The sequence below is a fragment of the Pan paniscus genome, chromosome 10 (genome assembly GCF_029289425.2).
Source record: "Pan paniscus chromosome 10, NHGRI_mPanPan1-v2.0_pri, whole genome shotgun sequence".
Taxonomy (NCBI): Eukaryota; Metazoa; Chordata; class Mammalia; order Primates; family Hominidae; genus Pan; species Pan paniscus.
The window spans coordinates 127,792,212-127,818,536 of NC_073259.2; the positions used below are offsets into that span (position 1 = coordinate 127,792,212).

At 40.4% G+C, this 26,325-nt stretch overlaps 1 protein-coding gene across 7 annotated transcripts in view; it reads right to left on the reverse strand.

Annotated features, from left to right (window-relative positions):
* Window positions 1–26,325, reverse strand: part of CIT (citron rho-interacting serine/threonine kinase) — a 191,451-nt gene that overhangs the window by 40,789 nt on the left and 124,337 nt on the right. For 6 of the 7 annotated variants that reach the window (XM_003832401.4, XM_008957793.3, XM_034934622.2 and 3 more), the window contains 6 exons: window positions 25,335–25,532; window positions 15,705–15,758; window positions 8,465–8,662; window positions 7,469–7,662; window positions 3,836–3,971; window positions 1,844–1,948 (listed from right to left, as the gene is read on the reverse strand). In XM_003832401.4, coding sequence (XP_003832449.1) covers window positions 1,844–1,948; window positions 3,836–3,971; window positions 7,469–7,662; window positions 8,465–8,662; window positions 15,705–15,758; window positions 25,335–25,532 — 885 coding nt within the window. The remainder of the gene's footprint in view (window positions 1–1,843; window positions 1,949–3,835; window positions 3,972–7,468; window positions 7,663–8,464; window positions 8,663–15,704; window positions 15,759–25,334; window positions 25,533–26,325) is intronic. The other variant, XM_055096243.1, reaches the window with a different exon arrangement.

The following is a 26,325-nucleotide window of genomic DNA, read 5'->3' on the forward strand; positions in this document are numbered from 1 at the left end:
TAATTAAACTGTCAGGCTCACTAAGGGTTAAACAGAATACTCTTTGGAGTCCAATTTTTCATTATAAAGTGCATTTGTCCTTGCAGGTCAATCCTAAAGAACAAAGCGGAATCATCAGTGATTCAACACAGAGGGCTCTGGTTGGGGAGTGGGAGGTAGTCATCAATTTAAATAGCCATTCTCAGAGTTCTGTGAAAAGGTACCAGCCATCACGTAAGGGATGGGTTTAGAAGATCAGTCTGAGCTTGTCTATTATGCTTCAAAAGCAGGGCACACATTATTTTTAACTAAATTACCCAATGTTCAAAAACCTTCATGAAATTTGGTACTCAGAATAATCTGATAAAATTCTGCCCTGTGCAGGAAGCTAATTTGCATGGATGTCCTATCGGCATGAAACTTAATATACTTTGGATATTAGCTCTAAAGAACAATTTAACTCAATATTCATTCACCCATGTATTTAATAAACTTCTATTTGGCACACACTTACTATGTGCTTGACACTCCATTAAGCATCACATAGAAGGATAAAAATGACAGAGACCCTCTGGCCTTCATGACATAGTCTTTTAATGTGTTAAATACCTTAAGACAAGTATTATATGACCCCCATACTCTTACTTGAAAATTCTAATTTCAAAATATCTAATTTGGATCTGACAAATTGTCACTTTCAAAATTCCACCTGGAACGGAAAGCTAACTACTGCACATTCTCACTTACAAGTGGGAGCTAAGCTATGAGTATGAAGGCATACAAGTGGTATAATAGACACTGTGGATTCAGAAGGGGGAAGGCGAGGAGGGGAGTGAGGGATGAAAAATTACCTATCGGGTATGATATACACTATTTGCGTGACAGGTACACGAAAAGCCCAGACTTCACCACCACACAATTCACCCATGTCACCAAAAAAACACTTGTACCCCTAAAGCTATTGAAATAAAAAAATCTTTTAAAGAAATTTGTTTACAAGTCCAGGCAGGGCACGGGGACTCATGCCTGTAACCCCAACACTTTGGGAGGCCAAGACAGGTAGATCACTTGAGCCCAAGGGTTTGAAACCAGCCAGCCTGAGCAACATGGGGAAACCCCATCTCTACAAAACAATACAAAAATTAGTCGAGCATGGTGGCATATACCTGTAGTCCCAGCTACTTAGAAGGCTGAGGTGGGAGGATGACCTGAACCCAGGAAGTCAAGGCTGCAGTGAGTAGTAATTGCTCCACTGCATTCTAGCCTGGGCAACAGAGCAAGACCAAAAAAAAAAAAAAGACTCCAGAGAGAAATGAGCTACCAGCTATGAAAAGACATGGAGGAAACCTGGATGCATATGACTAAGTGAAAGCAGCTGATCTGAAAGGCTACATCCTGTGTGATTCCAGATATGCAACATTCTGGAAAAGGGAACACTATGGAGACAGCAAAAAGATCAGTGGCTGCCAGGAGTTGAGGGTGGGGAGGGATGAACAGGCAGAGTACAGAGGGTTTTTAGGGCAGTGAAACTATCCTGTATAATACGGTAAAGGTGGATAACTGTCATTACACATTTGTCAAAACCCATAGAACATACAACACCAATAGCAAACCTAATTTAAACTATGCATTTGGGGTGATGACGATGTGTCAGTGCAGGCCCATTGATTGTAACAAATGGACACTCTGGTACAGGGTGTTGATAGCTGGGGACACTGTGGGAGGAGGAGACAGGGAGTATGTGGGAACTCTCTGTGCTTTCTGCTCAATTTTGCTGTGAACCTAAAGCTGCTCCAAAAAAAAGAAGCCTATTAAAAGAAAAAAAAAATCCACTTGGCCCTTCTCCCAGGTATTTCACACTCACCTCTTCCAGAAGCCTCTGTTTGAGCTCTCGTTCAGTCTCCAGCTTCTGCTGTAAGCTTCGGGCATTCATTTCAAGCATAGCATGCTTCTTCTCCAGGTCATTGAGCTAGACATTTGGAAAGATTGGCATAATGCCACACTTAGGAATGTTAGATGCTGACAACGTTTATGAATGTCCACGAACCTTCACGAAGAAAGAATATTGAGTTCTAAAGGTCAGAACGTAAAGGTTGCTTTTTTCTAAATACAGAAGTCCCTGTCACTGGTGAGTCTTCCATAGGTTATTATATGAGGATGGAAATTATTTCTAAGGGATGGCTCTTAAATATGGCTGTGACAAGTTCTAGGAGGATAACTGCTCAAGGACTTATTTATCTGACATGCTTTGGCTGAATTTAATTAAATAATCATACGCTGAATGCTTACTACCTGCATTATAGCTTTTAGGATGAAAGGATAACCAAGCTCTCAAGGATCTTACGTCAACTCAGAAAGGCCCATAACTAGACATGTATGCAAATAATGACTGCTCTGTCAGCTTATAAGTTTGATAAGAAAGGCTTGGGAAAGAAATTCAACCCAATTAGGAGAAGATCAAGACAATAAGGTATTGCAAAGTCTGGAGCTTTAAAAGATATGAAGGACTTTGCTGCTTAACATTTTAAGAACAGTCAACTAGAAAAAAATATTTTTCACATTAAACATAAAAGGCCTCACATAGCTCTAATAAATCTAGTTTCCTCATGCTTAAAAAAAATGGTAACCCAGTTTCAGGGAACTCAGGAGCATTCCTGACTAGAGAGCTCTGGCCTTAAATCTAATAATTCTGCTTCTATTAATATAAGTATCTGGTAAGAAAATAATCACGGATGTCCATAAAGATTCATGTTTATCATATTGTTATTTATATGGTAAAATACTGGAAGCTCAAATTTCCAATACAAGTATAATGATTCAAGTAGGTACTTCCATGCAATTTATTTTTTTTAGAATCACATATTCAAAACATATTCAACTCAGAAAAAACCTGAAGTTAAATGATTTTTAATAAAAACAGGTAAAGCTGTATATATAATGAAAATCTAATTTATAAAAATACATACGTATGTCTATGTATATGTGTGTATGCATAAACATAAGCACAGAGACTGCAAATAAATACACCAATAAAACAACAGCGATGGGTGACCAGCCATTATTTCTTTTACTTTTCTGTGGTTTCTATATTTTCCACAATGACCCAAATAATTATTTTTCTATCATGAAATAACAAAGTTATAGAAAATATAAAATCAGATCGTTATTTTATTTTGTGTGTGCATGTGCATGAAAAAGAGTGTCTATGTATGCATCTGTGTGTTCATACATAAAAGTCCTCTGATCTTCACTTTCGTGATCTGTACGCTGAAGCGCCTATTCTGTATCTCTCTCAAGATTATTAGCTAAAATCTCCAAAACATCGTTTATGACTATAAATGTAATATGGAGAGGCACATGGATGGAACACGTGTATTTCTGATGTGAAATACTGAGAACCAGCATGCGTCATCAGACCCTATCACGACCCTGAACTTGGAACACGGAGAAGCTGAGCTGCCTATTACTGCAGCAATGGGATGAGCATTAGTCACTGCCACCAAGAACTTCCCAAAGATGCACAGCATTCAATCCATAAAGCCTTCTGGAAATAGGATGCCAGACAACCAGAGAGTAGAACACCCAGATCAAAATTCGAACTTCAAGGGCCTAGACACACAGATTTTAAAAAGTCACTGGCCGACTGTGATCACTGGGTACCCACCGCACCCACCCACGCTACTGCCAACCAAAAATGTCCCGTGGTAAGGCAAAACCATGGGACATTTTTGGAGTGCATGAACATATGTTTATGAAATATGTTTGCCATGGATTGCATTTGAATTTTTATCAAGCGTGCCTTTAAAAGAAGGAAACGAAAATGTTTTCCTAAAAAGCAGAAGGGGTGGGCGCTGACCTTGTCAGAGAGGCTCTCGGCCTTCAGCTTCTGCTCTTTGAGAGCCTGCTGCAGAGCGAGAATCTCAGCCTTGTGCTCCTTCACTGCCAGCTCCACCACCTGGCGAGACTCGGTGATCCGCTGATCGGCTCTCGCCCTGCCAGAAAGACACAGGTCAGCTTTTGGTAGCCCCCCAACAGCTGACCTGCGGAAAGAAGGCTGGTCCGTCTCTAATCCTGACGAGCAACTAAACAGGCTGCAGGCCAGAAAGATGCCCAACCTTGACTCTTAGTTCCAAACTGTCTTCCTTTCCAACAGCTTACAAAGCAAAGATTTGACCCATGTTAGGCTTGGGTAAGGAAAAACAAAACAGGCCAGGCACGGTGGCTCATGCCTGTAATCCCAGCAGTTTGGGAGGCCAAGGTGGGTGGATTACCTGAGGTCAGGAGTTCAAGACCAGCCTGGCCAACGTGGTGAAATCCCATCTTTACTAAAAATACAAAATTAGCTGGGTGTGGTGGCGTGCACCCTTAAACCCAGCTACTCGGGAGGCTGAGGCAGGAGAATCACTTGAACCCAGGAGGTGGAAGTTGCAGTGAGCCGAGATCACACCACCGCACTCCAGCCTGGGTGATAGAGCAAGACTCCGTCTCAAAACAAAACAAAATCGAAGTTAAATGTTTTTGGGTACTCATCAAGAAACTGAAATTTGAGGCTGGGTGCGGTGGCTCACGCCTGTAATCCCAACACTTTGGGAGGCTGAGGTGGGCAGATCACCTGAGGTCAAGAGTTCGAGACCAGCCTGGCCAACATGGTGAAACCCCATCTCTACAAAAGATACAAAAAATTAGCCAGGCATAGTGGCTCATGCCTGTAATCCTAGCTACTCAGGAGGCTGAGGCAGGAGAATTGCTTGAACTCGGGAGGCAGAGTTGCAGTGAGCCGAGATGGCACCACTGCACTCCAGCCTGGGCAACAAAGCAAGACTCCATTCTCAAAAAAAGAAAAAACGAAAGTGAAACTTGAATCTGATGAGTGTCTCCATAAATAATGCTAAAGAATAGAAAAACCAGAAGCAAAATAGGAAAAAAAAATCACTTCCCTTTCCCCATTTAGGTATCATGCTTCCTAATTCCACACTTTGGCTTATACAATCTCCTCCACTGGCCATTCCCTCCTTTGCTACTCTGCAAACTCAAATCTTACTCAGCCTTCAAGGATAAATTCAAATGCTATGATCTCCATAAAACTATTCCCACTTTCTCTTCTCAGGAGCAACCTCACCTTGTTCTGTAACCAAAGCATAACTGTATTTCTCTCCTAAATATATATATACTTTTTTTTTTTTTTTTGAGATGGAGTCCCACTCTGTCGCCCAGGCTGGAGTTCAGTGGCGTGATCTCAGCTCACTGCAACCTCCACCTCCAAGATTCAAGCGATTCTCCTGCCTCAGCCTCCCAAGTAGCTTAGACTACAGGCACGTGCCACCAAACCCGGCTAATTTTTGTATTTTTTGTAAAGACAGGATTTCGCCATGTTGGCCAGGCTGGTCTCAAACTCCTGACCTCAAGTGATCCACCCACTTCGGCCTCCCCATCTCTCCTAAATATCTGAATCCATATCTCCTCCAGTAGACTCTTAGGCTCTTGAGGACAAAGATTAACAATTATATTTTACTCATCTCAGTATCCCATATAATACCAAAACAGAAAAAAGAAAAAAAAGGAAAAGAAAGGCACGATCTTCCACAATTGCCCTGAAAGCAGACATGAAATGAAAGCAGACTAATGCTAGTCTTCCTGAGAACAGTTCATAATTATACCTTCCATGTATGGTCGTGTATTTCTTGATGCTGAAGCCAGATCCTAACCCAAAAATGATCTCTGTAGGTCCCTAGAAACAGCTAGGATAGGAGCTGGACTTGAGGGTGGGAGGGAAGGGGTCTGTGGGAAAACAACCAGAACTTACAATGAGGATGGGGGAGTCTAAGGATTCAGAAGGAAGCTGGAATAGGAGACTTAAACAGCAGTCCCTCACATCAACAAATACCCTGAGTGGGGAAGCTGGGAGGATCTACAAAAAGGAACTATTTCTACCATTTCTTTTGAAATGTAAGGGTTTTCATCTTTTACCTCCAAACTTTTGGAGCTCAACTGAACTTTGCGTAATCCATCTGACATATTTAGTTAAGCCTACTATGGCCAAGCAAATGTGAGAGATACCCAAGTGAGTGTAATACAGACTAATTCATTGATCGATATTTCTATGGATAGCTAATCTTGCTTAAGGAGTTCAGAGAATCACAGGAAGGTAAGTTTCAGAGGAAGGTGACATGAGCAAGTTGATGAAAAATGGATCCGATTCAGCTGTGCAGACAGGAAGTCACGGGGCACACACTAGCCCATATCGTGCCTTTGTACAAACTGGAAAGCGGCACCCGTCCTTCTAGACCATTTCTTTCCATCTGTGAAATGTCACAATGTACCAATTTTGTCAGAAAGAAAACACTTTTCTGCCATGAGCTGTGTAAAACTGTCATAACAACTCTTCCAGTCTATGACATCTTTAATGTGACCAGCAACCCTTAGAACTATGGAGTACGCAATTGTGCCACTGTGGCCCCACAGGAAGGGAAATCTATACTGGGGAACTGTGGAAACAAAAGTGAGAAAGCAGAGGAACGATACTGCCTGAACTGATTATTATCATTTCCTACTAAGAAAGGAGAAAAAAAAAAAAACCAGCCAGGTGTGGTGGCTCACACTTGTAATCCCAGCACTCTGGGAGACCAAGGCAGGTGGATCACTTGAGGTCAGGAGTTTGAGACCAGCCTGGCCAACACGCTGAAACCCCGTCTCTACAAAAATACAAAAAAAATTAGCCGGGCATAGTGGTGCACACCTGTATTCCCAGCTACTTGGGAGGCTGAAGAAGGAGAATTCCTCCCACCCTGGAGGTGGAGGTTGCAGTGAACTGCGATGGTGCCACTGCACTCCAGCCTGGGTGACAGAGACTCTGTCACAAAAAAAAAAAACAAAAAAAACCCACTAAACTATTCTTGTACAGCAGTGGTTCTCAACTGGGGACAATGGAGACACAGGGGATATTGGGGGCAATGTCTAGAGACATATTTGTTGTCACAACGTGGGAAGGGGGTTGTTGGTGGCATCTAGTGAGTAGAGACTAGGGATGCTGTCCTGTCCTACAATGCACAGGACAGCCCCCATAACAAAGAATGACCCAGCCTGACATGTCAATAGTGCCAAGGTTGAGGAACCCTGGGGTGGAGGGAAGACCAGGATTAAAATGGTAATGGTTTTGCTATGGTCTTGCTATGGTCACTCTGACAAGAAACCTCATGAGAGTTTTCTGCACAGAAAACAGAGGTATTTGCCCTGATGCCCAGGCCTCTGCATGGGGAAAACAGATACCAGTCATAGCCACAGAATCCAACTCACACTATCTACGTTTACAACTAGGGTGACCACCCTATCCTGGTTTGCCCAAGAGTCTCCTGGTTTTTAGCACCAGGAGGCTTGTGACCCAGGAAACTTCTCAGTCTCGGCGGGAATAGCTGATCACCCTGTCCACAACTCTCAGGCTGATCCTCCTGCGGTCACCTGTCATGAGCTTTCCACAAACACAAAGCCCCACCTGCTCTGTTTCTCGGTGTCCAGCATCCTCTGCAGCTCTCGAACCCGACACTCAAACTGGGATTTCTCATCACCCAGGACGCTCCTCCAGGCCTCCCACTGCCGCTCTTTTTCTAGCAGCTCATCGTTTAGGGCCTCCAAATCCATGACCTGTTCCTCCAGCATGGTGCACGTGGTCTTCAGAGCCTCCATCGTCTGCAAATCAGTAGCACTGATTTGTGCCTTGTCTTTAAACAAGGATTTCCTGGAGATTACTTTGGTCGGGTCAGTTTCAGAAAAGCACAAGTTTCTAACTACAGTTTGAAATGCGGTTTGTCTTTTGCTTCTGCAGCCCAAGGGGACCAGGCAAGAATGGATGAAGGGCCAGTTCTGCAGCCACCTTAGAGGCAGGATCCAAAGCAAAGCCAGGGGAAGTGACCAAGCTTAAAATCAAGCCATTTACATTGATCCCCCAAAGCATTTGATTTTGTTTTTATCTATCTTTATTTTTTCGAGACAGGGTCCAGCTCTGTCACCCAGGCTGGAGTACAGTGGCATGATCACAGTTCACTGCAGCCTCGACCTCCTGGGTTCAAGCGTTCCTCCCGCCTCAGCATCCTGAAAAGCTGGAACTACTGGCATGCACCACCAAGCCCAGCTAATTTTTATCTTTTTTATTTTTATTTTTTTTAAGAGATGGGGTCTCACTATATTGCCCAGACTGATCCTGAACTCCTCGGCTCAAGTGATCCTTCTGCCTCGGCCTCCCAAAGTACTGGGATGACAGGGAAGAGCTGCCACACTGGCCCTATTTTTTAAAATCAAAATTAATAAGAACTACACACTTTTAAAATACATTTTTAAAACCCTAAAGACTTGGAAACAAGACATGATTTTAAAAAGAGCCCAATTACTGTATGAGGTTCAGTGTTGGAACCCCTGGGAGAACGCACCGAGCACTCCTAAAATCCTTCTAAAAGTCCTCCAGGGATCTCACGACCTTGTTAACCCTCCTTACTTGCTTCTGGCTGGTAAGCTGCATCTCTCGTTCCGTGATCTCCCGGCGGAGATGGTCCACTTCACTTCGCAGTTGTACAATCTCGTCGTTGGCGCCAGAAGCCTCATCGAGTTGTTTGGACAAGTAGAAGTTTTGGTTGTTGAGTTCAGCGTTGTCCTCGGTCAGCTGGTTTAGCTGCTCCTCCAGGTCTGTGATTACCTAAAAGAGGAAAGGAATCCAGTTACACGCCAAGCACATTCATTTCAAATAAGAAATTGCTTCTAGGGCTATGGATTTCTGAACCCACGTGACACTGGCAATCAACGTGCCGCTCATGAGTTTGCCCACCTGACCTTGAGAGCCATGTCTAAGCTCCTATGCCCAGCCACTTAACTCTAAACACGAGCAGTGGAAGAAAAAGACTCAGTTTCTCTCTAACTCAGGACACATCTAAAAAACATGGCAAAAGCAATCAAAAGTAATCACTGCATGAAACGGATGACTTCGAATGAGATCAAATTGACGGAAATAATATAATGTGGAAAGAAAATGCAAATTAAGAATAGACTGGTATCACCTTCCACTAATTAAGCTAAAAATGCCCATGACACTATCACTAGGACCTTATTATTGGAGATGGCCATAGTCTTAGAAAGCAAAATGAAGTTCTTATCAAGGAAGACTGACAGGGAAAGACACCAGGAGTTATTTCGATAATATCACAAGCAATAAATTTAATTTCATACAACAAAGGAAAAAAACTTCAGGGAAACTCAGAAAAACCCTGAAAATACAATTCACTGTACTATAGCATGACTTTAATGGATTTTACTATACAGTTGGCTATCAGACAATGGGAAGCCATGTATATGAAATTGTTATTTTATTGAGAGAGATTTAATCGGGGTTTGCTAAATTACTCTCCTGCTCAGTAGCAGAATGACTTCAATTTCAGAACATTTAGCTTTCCTATTCTCTTTGCTGAGATTTAGTATTACGGCTTGCAGAGAGCTTTTATGTATAATACTTTGGAAGTTTAAGGGCAATTTTCTAATAATAGTTGGACTGAGGCACACAGGCAGTAAATTAAATTTTACATAACAAAAAGAAGGAAATTAAAAGGAAATGCCGTTAAGCCTACAGTTATTAATTGTTTCCAATTTTCAAACCTAGAGCCGATTTCGTTTATGAAATGTTGCCATTGCTTTCATGACTAATTCCCTATTTTAACCCTCTTTGATTATCAATTTTAAAAAAAATCTTCCCAGGCACATGAAATTAAAGAACATCAATTAAGTACACTTGTCCACAAATGTACTCAGAGGAGATACAACTTTTCATTTTGTTAACTGAACTGATAACCTTTTAGTGTATGGTCTAATGGTCTAGTAATTTGCTTTTTAATGTCAAAAGCCACATTAATTCCTATGTACGATTTTGAAGTACACTGTCAGCTACAAGAGGGGGAATAAAAGTTATCTGGTCAGGTTCTTAGCTCAGATACATTCTTTATCAAGGAAGACAAATAAGGAAAATCTGTACGTTTGCCATTCCTAACAGACACTTATGACTTGCAGGGTCCCTGCCTTTCCCTTTCTGTGGCATGTTAAATCTCCTAAAACCAGAAACAATGAATAAACAATGCCCACTAGTTCAACTGGTCTCCTTCCTGTACGTAGTAAACCCATTCCTTAAGATGTTTTTCATAATGTCTCCATTTAACTACTAATTCCTCCCCCTACCTCTTTCCCAAAGAAAAATAAGACAGGCAAGCTGGCTTGGAAGATATAAAATGGATTCTGGAACCCCCAATAAGCCATCTGACCTTTGCTGGGTTGGTTTCTTCATCTGTGACATGGGAGTGAACACTATATTTACTCATCTGCTTTTACCTTTTTAATTATTTTAATTTTCTTGCATGTTATTTGACCTTAATGCATCATGTAAACATGAGGTCAGGAGATCAAGACCATCCCGGCTAACACGGTGAAACCCCGTCTCTACTAAAAATACAAAAAATTAACCAGGCGTGGTGGCGGGCACCTGTAGTCCCAGCTACTCGGGAGGCTGAGGCAGGAGAATGGCATGAACCCGGGAGGCGGAGCTTGCAGTGAGCCACAATTGTGCCGCTGCACTCCAGCCTGGGTGACAGAGCAAGATTCCATCTCAAAAAAAAAAAAAAAAAAAAAAAGCCTCTTGGGGAATAAATAGACTAGACTATAGAAAGTCTACTCACATGAAAATACATCATTGCCAAAATAATTTACTTGCCATTCAAGGATGTACTTAAGACTTTGGGTACCTGCTTTCTTTGATTCACGAAAAAAATGCAATTTATCATTTGTGATGGTAGCCCATTTCTGCCACCTCTTCTTTTTCTCCCAAAGTTATATTATAAAATGCTAAAGAAGAAACACTTGAAAAAGGGCAATTTTGTATCACTCAATTGAGATGGGCCCATTGGAATAAGAAGGGTCTTTCTATTTCCCTGTTGTCATCCAGTTTTCAAGGGTTCTCACGCCTCTAATTATATTTCCGGTTTGTGATTGCTGGTTCTATATTTGGTCATCATCTCTATTTTGCCCATTTGACAAGAGAAGTGTTACATGTTTTTGTAAAGTACCCATGCCGAGATTTAAGGCATTTTAATTGATTTGGACTTTTTATACACATATTCTATCTACCCAAGCCATAACACATTTAGCTTGTGACCTTGTTTCAAGTTGCTGGAGTCATGATATTAAATGTTGGACACACCCACACACACACACATACGTTACTGAGTTTACAGATATTAAACTGACTTATGACATAGGCAGTAAATTAATGGTCTTCGTGGATTTTTTAAAAAAGGCATAACAACAGGCAATGTTCACTACTGTCCTTTGAAGTAGGTATTATTTTATTTCTATTTTATAGATGGGGAAATTGGGGAAACAGAGATGCTAGGTAACTTGCCCAAGGTCACTGCTAGTAAATAACAAAGCCAGAATTTGAAACCAACACTAAAACTCAAGAATCTACATTCTTGCCCCCTGAACCATACTGCCTGTCTAAAATAGGGATAGAAGTGTTTATTCACTTTTTTATTCAGATGTTTGAAAACTGAAATGATGGAGGTAAGATATATTGACCATTCAGGACAACCCCTCTTGATTTTGATCCACGGAATGTGCAAGGAAAATTGTTAGGTCTACTTTCTGGTCCTGGGTATATTCTCTACCCACCAAGGACAAATGATTTGTTTACTATGAGTCTGTTAACCTTTTAACCCCAAAGATAGAGGGTAAAAAAGAGAAACTGAAAGGCTGATTCCATCTTAGCAGCAAAAAAAGATGAGCAAAATATCTTCACAACACAGGGGCCAGCAGAGCTTTCTTATATGCTGTTTTTACAGATGAGAGGTCTTGGTACAGTTCTAAGACAGAAGATATAAAAAAAAAGATCTAAGCTGGACGTGGTGGCTCACACCTGTAATCCCAGCACTTTGGGAGGCTGAGGCGGGTGGATCACCTGATGTTGAGAGTTCAAGACCAGCCTGACCAACATGGAGAAATCCCGTCTCTAGTAAAAATACAAAATTAGCTGGGCATGGTGGCACATGCCTATAATCCCAGCTACCCAGGAGGCTGAGGCAGGAGAATCACTTGAACCTGGGAGGCGGAGGTTGTGGTGAGCCAAGATCACGCCATTGCACCCCAGCCTGGGCAATAAGAGAGAAACTCAATCTCCAGAAAAAAAAAAAAAAGATCCACTCTCAGTGTCAAAAAGAAAAAAAAACAACTCTGTTTGGGCTTATCTGTTGTTTTTCAGTGCTATCATGGTTCTGAGAAGAAGATGTGAACCTCTCACACCTAACTGGAAGACCAGGAGAGGAAAATTACCAGGTAAAAGTCCAATGGCATGTTAGGGGTGAAGAAACCAGTCAGATAATGAGCATCAGGCTAAACAGACACAGGACTGAAATCCTATTTTAATGCCTGGTTCTCTTCTGAAGGCAGCTATTTGCATATTATTTATTTTTAATCTTATAGCTGACAGATTGATTCATAATTAAAACTGTGTCATATGTTTGCCCACCAACTCCCCTCTAAAACAGACTTAGGTAGGGTTTTAGGTGCCAGATTGAATCAAATCCTTTTTAAATGTCTTCAAAATATAGAAATGGTCTGAGCTTGAAAATCTTACTGTGCATGAGCTTTTTGAAAGCTGAAGAGAGCTCCTATCAATTGAGTTATTATGGGAGTTGTGGGAACTCCTATAATAACTCATTTTTAAATGACAAAGATGACATTTCCTAGCGGAGACAATCTTGGGCAATGCCAAAAAAGAAAGGAACCTCCAACACACTCCTCTGAAGTGTCTTTAAAGCGGTCTTGAACTTGCAAAAGTATAATTGAGACCTACTATTGTGGCCAAATGTTGTTCTAAAGTAGTGGTTTTCAAACTTTTTAAAGTAGCAGCAGAGCCATTTTCCAAACAAAAGATAATATTATAAGCCTAGGAGAATAAAATAATAGTAGTAACCAATGTTGTTTAGTACTTTCTATGGATCAGGCCCTGTGCAAGCAGTTTGCACGTATCTCATTTAATTCTCGCAGCAACCTTATGAGGGAGGTACTACTACCAAATCCCATGACTCAGTGTTCCATAAGTTGTATTGTTTCTGAAATGTGGATACGTGGTATACTGGAACCAGCAGCTCTCTCTCTTCCCTCACCCAGCCCCCAAAGAGCAGTTATTAAATAAATTATGCATCCTACAATCAATGAGCGTACTGATTGGAACTGAGGGTATACAATGTTATCTCCATTTTACAGACAAAGAAACAGAGGCTTAGTAGGATAATACACGTAGGTTACTAAGAGGCCAATTTATAATCTGAACTCTATCTGATTCCAGAGCCCATGACTTAGACTACTAAGTTACCCAGCTCCTCTGGCTGAAATGTGGGTGAAGGGCATCTCTCTCAGGTTCACACACACACACTTGGGAAGGCCCCCATAGGCTTCGCCACAGAACACAGAGGTAAATGAAGCAAAGATTAGAAGTCACCTTTCCAGAAATGCAAATTTGGAGAGCATTAGAGTTACATGAGAGAGTAATCAAATGCATTCCACATACTAGTGTATTCCACTAAAACTAAACTTCCAATTTTTAAAATGGGGGACAAGATGAATTACAAAGGGGTACAAGGAAACTTTTGAGGGTCATGAATACAATAAATATTTTGTTTTTATCGCTCAAGGATAAAATTTGGATAATCTTATTATCCAAAATAATAACAAAATTCATTATTTTGATTGTTTTGCTGTTTCACAGTTATACACACATTTTAAAACGCATCAGATTATAGTACACCAATTATACCTCAATAAAACTGTAAAAAAAGTTTTTTAGAAAGTTCTTATGCCAAAAGACTAAAAAAGGAAAAAAGAACTCCAGATGAATGGAACAGGATTACTAATGCACACATTTTTTAAAATCCAAGCTTATATAAGGAAAAAATAGTAATATAAAAAATTCCATAGTCATAAAATGATCTACATTTTATTCAGTGGTCATTCACGTGCATACATGTAATATAAGCAAATAACTCTTGTGTAAAATAAGAAATGAAGACAACAAGAAACTAAAATCCTAGGGCAGAAAACTACCAGAATGTCACCCCCCAACTCCTCAAGGAAGGGAGGAGGGATGGAGGAAATCCACAGACATTTTAAGGCAGGCCCATCCCGATCCACCATCACATCAGGAAATACAGACCAAAAAACTGGTCTGTCAGTTCCCTACTAAAGTCAAACAGAGGCAAATCTCATGACCTAGTAATTCTTGGGGATATGTTCACCAGACGTAAGTGCTCACAGCCACCAAAGGCCTTGTGTAACGGGGTTTCCTAACAGCTTGATCCATTATGGAAACAATCCAAATGTCTACCAACAAGGAGAATGGATAAACAAACTATAGTTCTATTCATACACCAGAAACACCACACAGTGATAAAAAAAAAAAAAGAACAAATTATTGATAGGTACAGCAACATGGAGGAACCTCACAAAACATTTAAGCGAAAAAAAAAGCTAAGCCCCAGAGAGCACATCCTCTGTGATTCCATTTATATGACATTCAAGAACAGGCAAGACTAAACTATGGTTATCAGAGGTCAGCATAGTGGTTACCCTTTGGGTGAAGGATGATGATGGGAAGGGGACATGAGGGAGCCTTCGGGGACTAAGAAAGTTCTGTATCTTGATCTACATTGGGGTTACCCAGTTGTCTATCTGTGTAAAAATTTTATTGAGCTGTATACTTAAAATTACTACATTATTATGTGCTTTACTAGATACATTTTATATCTAAATTAAGAAAAAAATACCATTAGGACTTAATATTTCATTTACAGTAGCTAAAGAGGAAAGAAAGGGCTCATAACAAGAAAATAAAATATGTACGTGTGTGGAGGCTGGGAGGTGTCTCTGGAAATTCACAAATGCAAATAATACAAACAAGGACAAGATCACTGAGGACTAAGAAGGTAATAAAGTGACAAAAAGGCCAAAGAAAAGAGAGGGCACATGAATAAGGAGAACATCCCCATCTTCTGAAAGGGGCCTATTTCAGTTCTTCACTCTGATCAAAAATAGACTGAATTCCCACTGACCCTACTCTATTATATAACCTATGGAAGATGCTTATCCACTCATAGAATTTACTTCTCTCAATATAAATAACATCTCCCAAAGAGTCCTAGATTTTGAATTTGCATGTTGGAAAGCCAAATTTTGCCTGGTAGAAAGTTACAATTTCTAGGTCTCCAGGAGAAGAGCTCATTGGTCTTTCCTCCGCAGGGGCAGCAATCTGGAGAAGTCTCACAGATACAACTGCCCTGGTGACAGGGGAGTCTCTGACCTGGGCTAGCCATGGAACCTTCTACATTGGGGCAGGAGGTGGAACTGCCTTGGGATTTTTGTTGCGGCTGCTGAAACCTATTAGTTGTTCCACTAATAGAATTATTTTGACCCTTCCAACTATCCTCTTCCCCAAAACATGAAGAATGGTTTCAGTTTTTGAAAACTGGAAGAACCCCCAAAAACAGGTTATCTAGGGCTCAAAAACTCCAAATAAGGTTGATTGCATTATCTTCTTCAAGCTGCAAGTTCGTATCAAAACTCAGTCACCAATATTTTAAAGAGACGTCCCCTTTTCCTTCTCTGTTTTAGTTTCATGTTATTTTAATCGTCTTTGGGTAATTAATACTCACAGTACAGCTGTTACGAAGAGCATCAAATTTGCGCTGGATTTCATCTCTATGTGCCTAAAAGGTAAGAAGTTGATTATAAATTTTTCGTAGGGTAGAATACAATTCTACATGCTACGGGTCAAATATAGAGAATAGCAATTTGCCTGGAAAGCCGAGAATGCAGCACCAGCATCCGTTTTTCTAAGAACTAATTAATCAAATCATCCCCAACACCAGAAATAAGTTACAGGAATACACAATGCTGTGTTAATAACAATTAATTCTTTAGACCACACATGCACACCCTGTACAAATATTTTTAACATTTATATTAACACCTACAGACTATTAGGAGAAAAGGGAAAAAAAAGCAATAAAGGATGAAGTTTTACTCTCCTTCATTTGTCCTATTCCCATTCTGAAAAGATGAGTATTTTCCCTCTTCCCTCCAACTGACTCCTCCCCAGCCTACTCCCTGACACAAACACACACACATACACACAGAAACGCACACACAGGACAATAGCCAAGACAAAGGGACTTTGTGTGTGTGTTGTTTTTTCATTAAAAGCTGCGGACATTCAGAAAACTCTACATCGGCCTTGAAATAAATATATATAGGCTTTCTCCAGGACAAAGCTGCCTTAAACCAGCAGCATTTTTTCAGTTGACAAGGACTTTTTTAGTGCATACTATATGCTTGACACCGTGGAAGGATATAGGCATCCATGACCCATGCCTTCATTCTGGTGAGGGAAGATCAGAAATGAATAAGTGCGTGATTAGAGATTGGGACAAATGTTATAAAGAAAACAAATAGGGACCAGTTTAAAAAAAAAAAAAAAGGAATAAGAAAGGTAGGTAGAAACTTACTTAGATGGGATGGTCAAGGAGGGCTTCTCTGAGGAGGTGGCATGTAAGCTGAAACCTATAGGATGATGAGGAGCCAGCCATGCAATGGACAGGAGACGGCAGAGGGAGCAGCAGTTGCAAAGACCCTGAGGCAGGAAAGGGTCTGGTGCATTTGATGAACAACAACAACCAAAAAAACTGAGTGGCTAGAGCAGAGTTTTTCAAACTGCAAGCTGTGACCCAATAGCAAGCATGACAAGTGGGGTTTTTTGGTTTGTTGTATCCAGTGAAGTAGAATAAAAAAGATAGAATTGAAAACATCAGAATGTGCCTTGAGTAGTAAACATGAGGTCTGTTATAGGAAACTTCTGCTTTAGATACTATAACTAACCAAATTTAAGGTACTTTCCATGGTAAAACCTAATTTTATGTAACATTAAGAAAGAAAAAGTGCTGTTAAACTATGACATGTTTATGTCTGTATATGACTGTAATATGCACCTTGATTTCAGATACCTTAGAAACAGTGAAATACAGTATATATACTCCCTTCTATTGCATTGCAAGTAAAATGTATTCTGTGGGTTGTGGTCAACTTTTGAAAAAGCACAGCAAAGAAGAAAAAAAAGTAGCCCAAGATGATCACAGGGACCAAGGCAGAGACCAAGAATCTGTAAGGTCCAGTAAAGAATTTAGGTTTCATTCAAAATTCAATTAATTGAAAACCAATGGAAAATTTTAAGAAAGAAAGTGACGGATTTTACTGTTGTTTTAAGATCACTGTAGATGTTACAGGGAGAAGAGGATCAAAATAGAACAAAGGTAGAACGTAGCAGGGTAACCGCTAAAGGTATTGTTACTGTCATTCAAGCGAGAGATGATGGTGGCTTGGAGAAGGATGGTGGCAAAAACAAACAAACAAACAAACAAACAAACCAAACAGAAAGTGGATGAAACTGAGATCTCCTTTGAAAACATAAGGAAAAGGACTTACTGATAGATGTGTGGCCAAGAGGAAAGAGGAGTCAAAGATGCCCTAACAGACTTTTCACTTGATAGACAAAGTGGATATGGTCCCATCTGCTTATGTATGAAAACCCAAATAAGAACCCGGAACCCAGTTTAGGGCAGATGTAAGAGTGATCCTTCTATTTAATTATAAAAAAAAAAAAAGTCTCCATAAGAAGGTCTATAAGAGGCCAGGCGCAGTGGCTCATGCCTGTAATCCCAGCACTTTGGGAAGCCGAGGTGGGCAGATCACGAGGTGAGGAGATTAAGACCATCCTGGCTAACAGGATGGTCTCTACTAAAAAATACAAAAAATTAGCCGGGTGTGGTGGCAGATGCCTGTAGTCCCAGCTACTCTGGAGGCTGAGGCAGGAGAATGGTGTGAACTGGGAGGCAGAGCTTGCAGTGAGCTGAGATCACACCACCGCACTCCAGCCTGGGCAACAGGGCGAGACTCCGTCTCAAAAAAAAAAAAAAGTCTATAAGATAACTGAATCAAAAATTTTAGAGCTGTGATGTTTTTTCTAATATGTCTATTTTTCCATAAATACTGTTGTAAGTTTATAATGGCAGATTAGATACTTTAGAAGAAAAGATTAGTGAACTTGAAGACAAGTAGAAACAAAGAAGTAGAAGACAAGAAGTAGAAACCAAAATGAAACACAATGAGAAAAGAAAAAGGCATTTTCAAAAAATGCAGAGCATCAGGGAGTTGTGGACAACTTCAAGTAGCCTAACACACATGCAATTAGAGACCCAGAAGGAGTACAGGAGACAGAAAAAATATTTCAAGAAATAATGGCCACAAATTTTCCAAAGTTGATGAAAGCCATAAACCCACAGATGCAAAATATTCAACAAGTAAGTACCAAGCATAAGAAATGTGAAGAAAATTAACCTAAAGCACACTATAATGAAACTGTTTAAATCCAATAATAAAATCTTAAAAAAAAAAACAGCCAGAGAAAAATACATGTTACATTAAGAGAAACAAAAATGAGAAAGACAGATTTCTCACCAAGATGGGGAGAAGGAGTGGGCATGAAAAGCCAGAACACAGTAAAGCAATATCTTCAAAGTGCTGAAATAAAAAACAGAAGAAACAAGCAAAAAAAAAAAAAAAAAACCTGTCCACATAGAATTCTATACCCAGCAAAAATACCTCTTAAAAAATGAAGGTAATATAAAAACTTTTTCAAACATACAAAAGTTGAAGGAATTTGACACCAGCAGACCTGTGCTATAAGAAATGTTAAAGAAAGTCCTTCCAACAGATGGAAAATGGCAACCAGAAATTTGGATCTACACAAATGAATGAAGAGCCCTGGAGAGATGGTAAAACAAAACAAAAATAGATTAGTTGCTGAAAATAGCCAGAAGAGAATTATAGTGTTCCCAATACAAAGAAAAGATAAATGTTTGAGGTGATGGATATCCCAATTACCCTGATTTGATCATTACACATTGTAGGCATGTATCAAAATGTCACATGTATCTCAAAAATATGTATGACTGTGATTATCAATTAAAAAATGTATAAAATACCAAAAAATAGATAGTTGCATAGACAGAATCACAGACAGATTTATAAATAAAAAGATATTGTTTAGAATTGACTTCCTAAATAACTAGCCTATATTCTATGGACTAATTTAACAGATCTTAATTTTTTTTCTAAAAATCTACCTGCTTTTTGCCCAGCAATAATGAGAGATTTATTCCTTTGTTAAGATAAGAATACTGCTTATCCAAAGTAAGACTGTGGCTATCTGCACTATGTCAAAATCTCATCTGTGACCAAGAAGCAGCCTAGACCCAAGGACCACACAACCCCCTTTAGTGTCTTCCATGATCACCAAAAACCAAAGGCAAGGATTCTTCCTAGAGAAAGAATAAGGCCCTTATGTTAACAGATTCTTGGTCAGGAATCGGCAAATTTTTTCCTTAAAATGCCAGATAAGGAAATTTCCTTAAAATTTCCAGAGCATCCAGTCTTGGTTAGAACTACTTAACTCTACTCTTCTAGAGCAAAAGCAGCCACAAACGATATGTAAACAAACGGACATGTTTGTTTCTAATGTGTTCTAATAAAACTTTATTTAAAGAAAACAGTGACAGACTAAAATTTGGCCTGTAATTTGCCAGTCTCTGCTCTAAATGACTATTTGGTGTGAAATCTCTCAAAAACAGAAACAGGAAGCTGAGAGTGGAGTTAGCTCCTTCAAAGCATAAGTGGTGACCATAAAAAAGCTCACTGGCTTATCCACAGGGACAGAAGCCCTATTCCACTTTCTTATTAATAGCAAAGTTTCAAATAACACAGCACCATTAAAAACTCATTTAACTCTCCCACTGGAGTCTGAAATTTCAGTCATTAATACTGATCCATTTCCATTAAAATTAACCATTATGGGGCCTTTGGATCATGTCAAGCAATCCTCTCTGAAAGTTAATATAATGAACCACAGTCATTATGGCTTTTGATTTATTACTGTTTATGAAATATAAACACAAAATGTAGAACTGACCCTGTTGTGGTTGCTAGACATACTGTAAGCACTTAACTACTGAACTAGTCACAGTAAGAAAATGGTAAGTCATATGTTTTATGTTTTTTGAAATAAGTTATAAAACAAATACACAAAAAGGCAAAAGCTCATGCAATAGAATATATACATAAAGACAGCAAAACACATAAGACAAGCTTTGGATGCTCTCAATGAAATGTGTGAGTGTTAATTAGATATTAGGTGCTACAGAGAATAAATATCTACACTCTTCTTAAAAATTACTGAGGACCCCAAAGAGCTCTTGTTTATGTAGTATCCACCTACACTTGCAACATTAGAAATTAAGACTGAGATGGCCAGGCGCAGTGGCTCACGCCTGTAATTCCAGCACTTTGGGAGGCTGAAGCAGGTGGATCACAAGGTCAGGAGTTCGAGACCAGCCTGACCAACACGGTGAAACCCCTTCTCTACTAAAAATTTAAAAATTAGCTGGGAGTGGTGGCGCACGCCTGTAATCCCAGCTACTCAGGAGGCTGAGGTAGGAAAATCGCTTGAACCCAGGAGGTGGAGGTTGCAGTGAGCCGAGATCGTGCCATTGCACTCCAGCCTGGGCAACAGAGGGAGACTCCATCTCAAAAAAAAAAAAAAAAAAAAAAAATTAGGCCTGGCACAGTGGCTCAAGCCTGTAATCCCAGCACTTTGGGAGGCAGAGGCAGGTGGATCACAAGGTCAAGAGATCGAGACCATCCTGGCCAACATGGTGAAACCCGTGACTCACTAAAAATACGAAAATTAACCGGGCTTGGTGGGCGAGCACCTGTAGTCCCAGCTACTCGGGAGGCTGAGGCAGGAGAATCGCCTGAACCCAGGAGGTGGAAGTTGCAGTGAGCAGAGATCACGCCACTGCACTCCAGCCTGGCAAGAGAGTGAGACTCCATCTCAAAAAAAAAAAAAAAAAATTAAGACAGATATTTTTCAAATATTTATTTTTTATTTCTTTTAAAATAACACTAACATTGCTTTTGCACCATCAGTGCAAATATTAACACAGTGAAAAGTGTCAAATTACATCTTAGTATTGTTATGAAAACAGTCTGACAGCCAGGCATAATGGCTCATGTCTGTAATCCCAGCACTTTGAGAGACCAAGGCAGGCGAATTGCTTGAGCCCAGGAGTTCAAGACCAGCCTGGGAAACATGGTGAAACCTCTTCTTCACAAAAAAATACAAAAGTTAACCAGGTGTGTGGCGAGCACCTATAGTCCCAGCTACTTGGGAGGCTGAGGTGGGAGTATCACTCTTGAGCCCGGGAGTCAAGGCTGCAGTGTGCTGACAATTGCACCACTGCACTCCAGCCTGGGTGACATAGTGAGACCCTGTCTCAAAAAAAAAAAAAAAAAAGGGAAAAAAACCATCTGATCTTGGGAAACCCAGGAGTCCACAGATCCACTTTGGGAACCACTAACCTAGGAGTTGGGTGGCAAAAATGTGGACGGACAGGCTGCAGCCAGTCTGCCCCTAAGACCAGAGAGATACTTTCTTTTGGAAGTATTTATGCCTTAATTTTCAGGAAAGTTACAAGAAGAAGAAAGAAAAGTAAACTACAATGTAGCCTTGAGGGAGCAAAATATCTGCAGAACTGAAGAAAGGAAACAAGCGTGTAGATGTCTGACCACCTTCTGGGATCCATGGTCAGGATTCTAGAACGGTTAGGCTTCTGTGCACCCACCCCCTTTCCGGGTGAAGGCAGGCACCAGGCAAGAATGTCACCTTACGTGCCCCGATTTCACATCTTGGCTATCATGCCGATGGCTTACTAATTAATTAAACAGAGGGCTTGATATTTATGTACGAGAATGAGAACGTGCACTGACTCATGATTTTAACAAATCAAAGAGGATGACTTTGGGATCCCATCATCACGCTATGCAGGGAGAAGGATTCCTTTCATTAGTGTCTCTAGCTTTCAACTCTTGATTATTCAACATTAGTCACTTGACAGAATCAGTAAAAGAACACAGGAGCGAAAACACAAAATGTGTTCATGAGGCCTGGCTGGTGTACACAGAGCACACAGCACGCCTCTTGCCTGGTGGTCCTCTTCAGAGTGATGCTTATACCACATCACACATCGTGTGCTATAAGGTGTGCAGACTCAAATTATCTCCCTTGAGATGGAGTCTTAAATATCAAGTTCAGGCTGAAATGTCTCTTTTCCAGCAATAAGTACGGAAGTATCTTAAAAGCATGTTTCTGTTTAAATTTGATAGGATGGGTGAAGTGAAAGTGGAGAAGAGGCAAGCATTAGAAACGGCAACAAAGGCCTCCCAGCTGCACCGCCAAGACTCTTCAATTGAGAGCTTTAATTTAACTGTGCTCCATCTCATTTGGCCCAGGGATGGAGGCCAAACAAGGTAACTGCTCCCTTTCACAGGCTAGGAGATGACTGCCTCTTACAATTAAACAATCATAGCACATTTGACTATTCCCTTTTATTGACAAAACAGCCTGCTGTGAAACTCACAAATCTCCTAGGCGATCATTTTAGATCCAGCTGATTTCATTTGACTGATGCTTGTGCAGGGTCTCCACTTGGGTCTCAAACAATGAGAAAGTTGGAAAGTGTGGCATTTTGGGACCATTTTCGCTTTTTCTTGGAAAAGACGTTTTTCAGAACAAATTCAACTAACCCATTCAGGCAACAAACACATGCTGTCCATAACCAGGTTTATGGAACATAATCAAGAGAAGGGGGAAGGAAAAGCCCACAGCCTTGAAACTGAATGGAAGCAAATGGAAATGGAGTTTGGATTTCCGTATGATGGGTTTGCAAACAGCTGTTGGAGGAAGGCACTTCTGCCATCATTTGAAGAAGCCCTGTTTTTTCCACAGCATCTTCATCTGCAAGAGCAACAGAGCCCTAGTTTCTAAACCAAGGGAGGTTTGTTTCCTTATTTTTTTTTCTTTAAGAAGATGCTTTGAGGCAGTGATCTCATCTAACTAAATTAAGTCGTGACTTGCTGCTGTGCTCAGCTTCCAGCAGCCATCAGACACAGCACATTCCAACCAGCAGCAAGAAAGGATTTAAAGGACTAATTTCCCCATAGATAAAGAGCAGTGACACGTGCTCTATTTTATGCCCTCTTCCTTCCAAACAGGGCCAGGATAAGATACACAGTCACCCCTCCTTCCCAATTCCAACAGAGCAGCAAGATAAATGTGTCCTTCTCGGCTGCTCTGAAATAAACAGATTTGAGGAATTACAGACCAATCCCCTGGGGAGAAAAAGCTAAAGACACAGCATTGGGCCCATAGCAAGGGCTTATTAAATATGGATTAAATTGCTGATGTCTCTTTTTCTTTCAGAGGTTGGGTATAGGTACAGGAGGAAAATATTAATATACGTTGCGTTAAATATAATAGTGGTTGAAATTTAGGTGCCTCCCTTTAAAAGCTAAGAAATGTTATCTGTCTCTCTCTCTCTCTCCACCCACCCAACTCCCAACTCCAGCAAGTCTATAAGCCTTCTTGGCATGAACTCTTATATATCAACTTCATTCCTAGCTCCATTTTTTCTTCTACAGACTTATTTTCTCTTTGCCTTTTGTTTCTTATTTTGTTCTGTTTTACTGTGTTGCATCTTTCCAAGTGGTTTTCAGTCCACTGTGAAACAAGACAGTATACACAAAGACATACTGTGGTTATTTTTTGCCAAAGCAAATTTTGGGGGCATGATGTGGCATCATTTAATGAGTGTTCTCATAGAGACTATGGAACCTAAATGTGCAGTCAATATCTGAACTTGGTGTAAGTCCTAGAAAATCTAGGATGCACAAACATACTGGAAGCCACTAAACCTTGGACTGGTCCTATACAGACCCTGGCACTGTCAGATCACATTCCCAGTTTGGTTCAGATACTGGGATCCCCAAACCCAACAATGGGCAATAACTTCTAAGAATGAAACTACGTTAAATATATATAGATATAGATAGATAGATAGATAGATAGATAGATAGATAGATAGATAGAGATGTACACGTGCATTACCTCGAGGTAAAGTGTAAGCAATGAATGTACATGGCCATTCATTCCACGGAAGTAACCCCAATCAAAGAGAGGTTTAGAGATGTTCACTGACAGAAATGGGGACAGCATCTAAGTTGAGTCAGAATGAATAAGGTACCTATTTAGGTGGCTCATTAAAAAAACACTAAACCCAATCAGCTGTATTGTGACTGGCCCACAGGAGAGGGCACCCTGACCAGCAGGCAGGTGTGTGCCTGTCTGCTTGGCAGGTACAGTATGATACTATGAGAAATGTATGAGCTTGGTTGACACCAGCCATTAAAATTCATTTGGCCTTCTATGCTCACAGTCTAGGTCCTCCAGGGATCCTTCCAAGATTAACGGGATTTTCTAAGTATACTTCCCTGAATGGGAAAAAGAAAATGTGAAGATTGGCCACCCAGAGTACCCTAGTCAACTTGGCAGTTGCATTTCCCCCTTCAAGTTAAGTTGGCATTTCACATATCAGATTTTTGTGAGTTTTGTTATTCTGGGTCAGTCTCTGTGGGAATGATCAAATGTGGGGAAAATGGCCCCACAAAAAATCCATTTCAGACTTCTAAAAAGAACTAAGGTTTCAATCCAGTAACACCCCCGCTCCAAGTTCTACCTCCTGAGAATAGTCTCCAGCTAAGTAAACTAGTCTCTCAGAAAGAACAAGGAAGCCAGGTCCCTTTTAGAGAAAGAATCTTTCATTCAGTAGAATTTTTCCCATCCAGTTCATACCAGATGCATACAAAAGACAGGAAGCAGAATCTACAGCTTGAAAAAAAAAAAAAAAGAAGTAACATGAGTAAGGTTAACAAAAAGTAAAAATATGGTAGAAAAACTACTATAAGATATAAGATTATTATTATTATTTTAAATGATTATTGAAAACTAAAGTAGAAGGCCAAGGTAAACAAACTTTTAAACAAACTGAAACCAAACTTTAAAATATAATGATGATTTTTTCAAAAGAAGGAAAATATATAAGTAAAGGAGGAACTATTCAAGATACTAAGAAAAGTTTGAATATAACCAACCAAGCTAATCTACTAGTTCCAATGAAGCAGCAGCCTATGTAAGCCAATTTCCTGGCCACTGAATATCTTTGTGGATCATGTTTTCCCTCCTGGAATTTCTAAGGGTGAGCCAGTATACTCAGTGCCAGTTCCACACTCATCCTAGCTGAGGCCTTTAGCAACCTGAAGATGTTGCTCCCCAGACCTACCGTGAGCGCCTGGATCTCCTCTTCGGCTTCTGCTGTGGTCTCTTCCAGCTCTGTCTTCGCCTGGCGAAGCTGGCTCTCCAGGGCCGCCCGTGCAGCCTGCAGGGCTGTCAACTGTGACTCGCGCTCCTGCAGGGAGAGCTGTAGCTCTGTGAGCTGGCGCTTGAGCTCCAGTTTCTGCTCCTCATGCTCTAGACTGACCTGAGAGAGAGAGAGAGACAGAGAGAAAGAGAGATAAACCCTTGCTTGGTCTGAACAAAAGAGAAAGTGAAGACATGACCTGCTACTCAACCTGCAGCTGAAACCTGGTCTTGGAACCACCTTCTCGGCACTCGATAGAGGAGAGGAAAATGCAACAAAATGGGCCTGACTTCCATGCATCTCTGAATTCAACAGGAGTAAGAACAGGTAAGGGCTATATCTCCTAACCACCCCTTACTTACATATATTCAAATGCCTGGGAAGACTTTAAAAGGAAAAGCCACACAGCAAGAATCACTAATGAAAATGATGATGATTACTCTTATTAGAAAAACATTTAAAGCTAAGCAGATATAAATAACAACATATTAGTAACAAGGACATCTTTTCAATTCGATTGTAAATGAAACAACAGACTGAATTCTATTTATTTTAAACACGCTTTCTCTGATGTGTCCTCATTAGGTAATCTGCTTTAATGTCACATTAGAAGTTAATCATTCTTCCCTCCATCTGCTCATCCATCCACCTATCTATTCAATCTTTCATCATTCATTTAACAAAAATTTACTCAGCAATTTCTGTGGAAAATGGAATATGGAGATGAAAGACAGTCTCTGCCTTCAAGTGGGGAGAAAAATGAAAACCAACCATGACCATATATCATGGTCAAGTGCAACGGTCAGGACATGTAGGGATGTTGCAGGAATACCGCAGGTGGGTAGAGGAGCTAACTCTGGATCTGTTAAATTCTGTTGAAGAATATGCAGGAGTCAAACAAGCAGGTAAGAGG